At 45.1% G+C, this 6,480-nt stretch overlaps 1 protein-coding gene across 1 annotated transcript; it reads right to left on the bottom strand.

Moving 5' to 3' along the window:
* Positions 1-1,276: 1,276 nt before the first annotated feature.
* Positions 1,277-3,987, bottom strand: LOC105449550. The gene is made up of 5 exons (XM_011688808.1): positions 3,612-3,987; positions 2,720-2,916; positions 2,265-2,582; positions 1,604-1,864; positions 1,277-1,534 (listed from the first exon to the last, which is right to left on the bottom strand). The coding sequence occupies exons 1-5, from the start codon at positions 3,985-3,987 to the stop codon at positions 1,277-1,279; spliced, it is 1,410 nt and encodes a 469-aa protein (XP_011687110.1).
* Positions 3,988-6,480: the final 2,493 nt, after the last annotated feature.

Raw genomic sequence — 6,480 nt, 5'->3', positions numbered from 1 at the left:
AAAATGTCGAGGCTATAATACTTTTCAAATTATAACCGATTAAAGTTATCCTATTACGGCGTCTGAAATTCGCGCGCTCAGGCATGATACATTGCGCGCGCGATTGCGGGGTGCCCTTGTCCATTGACTCACATTTAAATATTGACATAATTGATGCGCTTATCGCAAAAATATCTAATTATCGAAATTCAGTTTCTTATTTGAAAACATTAATGATTTTATAAGTTAATAACGTTTTAAGTTTAAAAATCGAATTTTGACAGTTAGGTTACTTTTGCTGTAGGCGTCTCAATTTTTATACAATAACAAAGAGATCGCTTTTAAGTTTTGTCTCGTTTATTTGTGATTATTTTTATTATCAGTATAATATTACAAAATATCAATGAATAAAAATAAGATATAAGAAATGATTTTAAAAATAATGAATTTAAGGAAAAATAAGCTAAGAGAAATGGTATTAATTTTAAAAATAATGAGAGTTACAGGAACTGTTCGAAGTGGCCACCATCGCACTCAATACACAATTGGGCGCATCGAAGAAGATTTGTTGTAGCGCTAATAATCATATTAGGCGATAAAGTGGCAATGGCTTCTATTATTTTGTCTTCTAATTTTTCGAGATCACCAATCGGTTCTTGGTAAATATATTGTTTTAAGTGACCTCATAAAAAAAAAGTCCATAGAATTTAGATCCGGTGATCGGGAAGGCCAATTTCTAGCCAATTTCTTTTTCAAATTAATACCATTTGTCTTATCTTACTTTTCCTTAAATTTTATTATTTTTAAAATTAATACTATTTCTCTTATCTTACTTTTATTCATTAATATTTTGTAATATTATACTGATATTAAAAATAATCATAAATAAACGAGACAAAGCTTAAAAGCGATCTCTTGATTGTAGGCGTATTATGGATAGAAAAGACTAGAGTACGTTTCAGGAGTTAAGTACAACTTTATTCGCCTGGCGGGAAACGACGCTGCGGTCGATTCCCGGGACCGACGAAATCGAGCGTTGTTACAAGGGCTCTCTAACGTGCCCAATCACGCTCCGGCACGTCGCCGGCTGCTGTCCCTCGACCCAGTAAATACATGTATAAACATAATATAAATATCACGCCGAGCGCTCATGTACATTCCAACAGTCTACAGTTCGGCCATTCTGACCGTTGACCGTCTCCGCCAAATACGTCGCGTTGATGAACGCGTCTTTGTCGAAAATTTATTTTACTTTTTACAATAATATAAAATTGAAGTATAATTATGACGTATAATATTAATTTTGCACGTATGGGCGCATTCGGTCAGGCGCTACAACGCCGGTATACGGTCGCTGTACCAATTGGAATCCGTCGACGTCGGTTACGACGTACCGATCCAGTACCTTTTTTACAACGTATGGTCCTTTAAATTTTGGTATGAGTTTTTTATTTATGCCCACGGTAGTATCGATGTTTCTAATTTCTACATAATCGCCAACCTTATATGGGCGCGCCGCTTTCCGCCTTAAATTATATCGCTCGGTATTCTGTTGCTAAGATCATTTCGATGTTTGTTGCGGCATCTTGTCGCAATTGGTCGAAATTGCGTTCCGAAGAGGCACTTTGAGGAGCTGAAGGAAATCGCGCAGCAAATCGTTTGGCTCTCCTTTTTGTCCTAGGCCAAATAACAAGCGAGCAGGGGTCTCGCTGGTCGCGCGACACATCGTATTATTAAGATAATACTCGATCCTGTGTAGAACCGAGTCCCAATCGGAAGGTGACTCGCTTAGCTTTGCCAACATCGGAATTATAATCCTGTTAAATCGCTCTACCTGACCATTAGCCCTTGGAGTCCCCACGGCGATTAAAACATGTTTGATCATCTTGGATTTCAAAAATTCAGCAAATGCGTCGGCCGTAAAGCAAGTGCCTCTATCCGAGATCAAACGGTTCGGCCTGCTGTACGCTCGAAAATAATCGCGGAGATATCCGATCGATTCCTCGGCCGCGGTTGATTTACACGGATAGAGTCGGATAAATTTTGTGAAGGCATCAATCACGACGAGCAAATACCGATATTTTTTTTTGTTTTCTCCAAAGGTCCAAGATGATCGATATGAATCGTCGCAAAAGGCAAATTATCCTTCGGAATACTATGTAAGTGCCTTCCGCCTTGCCGCTTGGCGGCGAAAATTCTACACACCGCAGGCAATTCGCGATATATTTTTTTATTTTGTCGCGCATCTGAGGGAACCAATAAACCTTTGTTAAGTTGTCAATTACTTTATCGATCCTTACGTGGCCCAGATCGTCGTGACAAGTTCTAATTACATTAGCCTCCATCGATTGGGGTACGTAAAACAACAATTTCTTATTCTTATCTTTCCGGTACACCAGGCCTTTGCGCAATTCATAATATTTTATATCGCCCTTTTCGAGTTTGTCGCGGATTTCGGAAATTTCCTTGTCGCGGTCCTGGCATACGGACAAGGTACGCTCGAACGTGCTGCCCTCGAGCACGAGCACGCTGTGACAGCGGCTAAGTGCGTCCACATGGTTCATACGCTTTCCTGGACGGTGAACAATCTCGTAATCGTAATTCTGTAGGAAAAGCGCCCAGCGCGAAATTCGAGGGTTTACGTTTTTTTGTTTAGTGTAAAGCGAAAGCTATCACAGTCCGTTATGATTTTAAATTTTCGTCCCGCGAGATAGACGTGAAATCGCTTAACGGCGTATACGACAGCGAGACACTCCAATTCGAAACTGTGATACCTCGCCTCGACCGGCGTCGTTCTCTGACTCCAGAACGAGATCGGTCGCCACGTTCCATCGCCTTGCTTTTGCAGTAAAATTCCGCCAAAGCCGCTCGCGCTTGCATCGCAATGCAGTTCTGTATCCGCATGTGGCGAGTAGACCGCTAATACCGGTTTACTCGCTAAACAGTTTTTGAGGGTCTTGAACGCAGCATTCTCCACGGTTTCGAACACGAAAGGAACATTCTTTTTTATCATTTAATTCATATAATGTACCGGCTATTATCGAGAACCCTGGGATAAATCGGCGAAAGTAGCTTGCCAACCCGATGAACCGCTGTACTTCCTTCACATTACGCGGAACCGGGTAGTTCAATACCGACTCGATATTCTCATCGGTTGGGCGGATTCCGTGTCCACTAACGCAATAGCCCAAATATTTAATTTCTGTCTGCGCGAAATAACATTTATCAAGGCAAAACTGCAAGCGATGCCTACCGGCCAATTCGAAGACACTGCGCAGAATTCCGACGTGCTCACTGATGTCTCTCGTCGCGATTAAGATATCATCCAAGTAAAGCAAAATTTTATTCTCTCGAACCAACGGTGCGAATATCGAATGTAAGCGCTGGAATACGCGCGGCGCATTAGTTAACCCAAATGGCATGCGCAAATATTCGAACTGCCCCAGTGGCGTCACAAACGCCGTGTACTTTATTGAATCTGGGTGCACCTTAACGTGATGGAACCCATCTTTTAAATCTAAGATTGTGAAGTAGTTCTTATCTTTCAATCGATCGATGTTATCATCAATTAATTTAGTCGGGAAATTATCTCGTATGGTGATCTCTTATTTAATTCGCGATAATCAACGCACAGCCGAAGGCTGCCATCCTTTTTTTTGTGAGCACTATGGGGCTCGCGTACGATGAATCGCTACAATGGATGATCCCCTTATCTATGAGCTCGTCTAACATTCTACGCAATGCCTCTTTATCCGCAAACGATAATCTACGCGGACGCGAACTTATTGGCTGATCATGCTTGAGTACAATAGCCATTTCAAAATCCGGTATGCGACTGTCGGCCCGTAAGTTGTTGAGGTAGCACGATTTGTACGCATCGCAAATTTCTCGGACTTCTCTCTCGCCCACACCGATTTGCAACACGTTCCGCACGCAAAGAGGATCATTGCGATTTTCGATGTGCATTATTTGATCAGCATCGTCAGCCTCGCCAACGCTGGCAATCATAACGGTTTTCCCGAGCGTAACGTGCATCGACGGACACGTCAAGAAATCCCTTCCCAAGAGAACATTAAAAAGCATAGTGTCGTCCGGAACGACATGAAATCTTATTCCCACGCGTACGTCATGGACTTCGACGCTACCGCAAAAAACGCCGTCGACTCAAAGTCGTGAACCATTAATCCCATAGAACCGGCCCGCACTCTCGTCCACGGGCAAGCAAAGCACGCTCGGAACGCAACTGCTTTTAATGAGGCTAATTGGTGAACCGGAATCGATTATTGCGCTTACATTATAGTTCACTGAGTTACCGCATTCGTCGTCAGCCGAGATACTGATGTCAATTGTGTATGGCTCTGGAGGCGTAGACTGCACCAAGTTCACCGGTATCTTCTGTGTCGGCTTCGCAGCCGTCTCCACCGCCGATGATCGCGCGCGCTTAGAACATCCCCGGCCAAGTGCTCCGATGATCCACACACATAGCAGATTCGCAGAATTGGAGGCTGTCCGCATTGCGCCGCGGAATGCCCCACCTGCCGGCCTTGGTTGCATCTCACCGACACCCCCGTCGATCCCGTTCCACCGACAGCCGGTTTGGTGATGTCTCTCCGCTGTCTATTGGGCTCGGTGTTAATTTTTTTAAATGCCATCAGTAATTCTGTTTTTGATTGAAATCTCATCAAGCGCGCCTGGTTCTGCAGCTGCGTGTCCACTATACCCTCGATCAGGTAGTCCAGGAGCTCATCCTCTGCGACCGGAACCCGGTTGGCCAAGATCCTTCTCGTGGTAGTAATTGCAAAAAGGCTCATTGCCCCTCCAGACGCGTGCCTCGAACTCCCTCCGGAGCGTTAATTTACCCTGGCGCAAATCGAACATTCGCTCCATTTCTGTCAGGAGATTCTCGGTATTTAATGCTACATGCTCCGCTTTTGAGTAAAACCACGCTAACGCGTGTCCCCTCAATCGGGAGCCAATCAGAACTTTCGCCGAATTTTCATCAAGTAGGTGGTTTTGGTAGGTGTTTCTTAGGAGCTCGAGCTGGTTTCTCCATCTTTAAAATGTGTTCTCCGTCGCATCAAACTCCAGTAATAATTCTTTGATGCCCCTGACGCCACCGATCCCGGAAACAACGTCGCTCGACGATTGCGGCGTCGCCGCCGCACCTCGGGCCAGTTCTCGTTCTCGCAGCAATATCTGCCGCTTTCTTTCCCATAATTCTTTTTCTCGACGTAAAAAGGCCAGCTCCATTTGCAATATACGTTCCTCCGGTTCCGGTGGAACGTTCTCGCGCTCCTCTTGCGCCACTGTGACTCCCGCCATTTCGTCCTCCATGCCGCTTACGTTTTCCAACGCGTTGTCCAAACTCAGAGCGCCGGCCACGCGCGACGCCTCCCGTCGCACGGTCAACGCTGTCCAGACGCTCGGGTCGTTTCTTTCTAAACGTTGGATCAATTCCGATTTCGCTCCCCCAGACGGCAATCCCCTCTCGCGAAGGGCTCAATCTCCTCAGCTCGGCCACCGTAAAACTATCGCCCTGAGGCGTTTCCATCTCCCTCGCGACGGATGCGATACGGAAAACGGTACGCCGCCGCGTGCACTCTGCTCACGCAGGATCCGGAGCTTGACGTCGCCGGAAACTGCCACAGCCCCGCACGCGCACTCCCACAGAGCACACCACGCGTCCCGATACCACTCGCGCGCGGGTAAAATCGCGATGAATCTTACGAACCGACTAAGATTCTAGCTCCTCGAATCCCACTTCTGAGATTGTAGGCGTATTATGGGTAGAAAAGACTAGAGTACGTTTCAGGAACTAAGTACAACTTTATTCGCCTGGCGGGAAACGACTCTCGCTGCGGCCGATTCCCGGGACCGACGAAACCGAGCGTTGTCACAAGGGCTCTCTGTCGTGGCCCAATCACGCTCCGGCACGTCGCCGGCTCCTGTCCCTCGACCCAGCAAATACATGTATAAACATAATATAAATATCACGCCGAGTGCTCATGTATATTCCAACGGTCTACATTATCATTGTATGAAAAATTGAGATGCCTACAGCAAAAGTAACCTAACTGTCAAAATTCGATTTTTAAACTTAAAGCGTTATTAACTTATAAAATCATTAATGTTTTCAAATAAGAAACTCAATTTCGATAATTAGATATTTTTGCGATAAGCGCATCAATTATGTCAATATTTAAATGTGAGTCAATGGACAAGGGCACCCCGTAATCGCGCGCGCAATGTACCATGGCTGAGCGCGCGAATTTCAGATGCCGTAATAGGATAACTTTAATCGATTATAATTTAAAAAGTATTATAGCTTCGACATTTTTGTATAAGAGTTTTCGTCTTAGAATGCTCTCTAGAATCTGCCAGTGAAAGGACATACGACCTTTCTGGGGCACCCTGTATATATACAGGACAAGGTCACTTTGAATTTTTTAAATGGAACCCCCAATTTTTCATTAACTGAGTCGACAAGGCACACAGGGGATA

The sequence above is a fragment of the Wasmannia auropunctata genome, unplaced genomic scaffold (genome assembly GCF_000956235.1).
Source record: "Wasmannia auropunctata unplaced genomic scaffold, wasmannia.A_1.0 LD336076.1, whole genome shotgun sequence".
Taxonomy (NCBI): Eukaryota; Metazoa; Arthropoda; class Insecta; order Hymenoptera; family Formicidae; genus Wasmannia; species Wasmannia auropunctata.
Note: the sequence above shows the minus strand (reverse complement) of the source record. Positions and strands in the feature narration are given on the sequence as shown.

Excerpts from the sequence above, each read along its gene's own strand:
- LOC105449550 (XM_011688808.1), bottom strand. The coding sequence starts at position 3,987 with ATGATTGCCAGCGTTGGCGAGGCTGACGATGCTGATCAAATAATGCAC. Across the intron at positions 2,583-2,719 it reads AATTGGAGTGTCTCGCTGTC|AATTACGATTACGAGATTGT; the intron begins GTATACGCCGTT and ends CTTTTCCTACAG. Across the intron at positions 1,865-2,264 it reads GCCACGTAAGGATCGATAAA|ATGATCAAACATGTTTTAAT; the intron begins GTAATTGACAAC and ends TTGAAATCCAAG.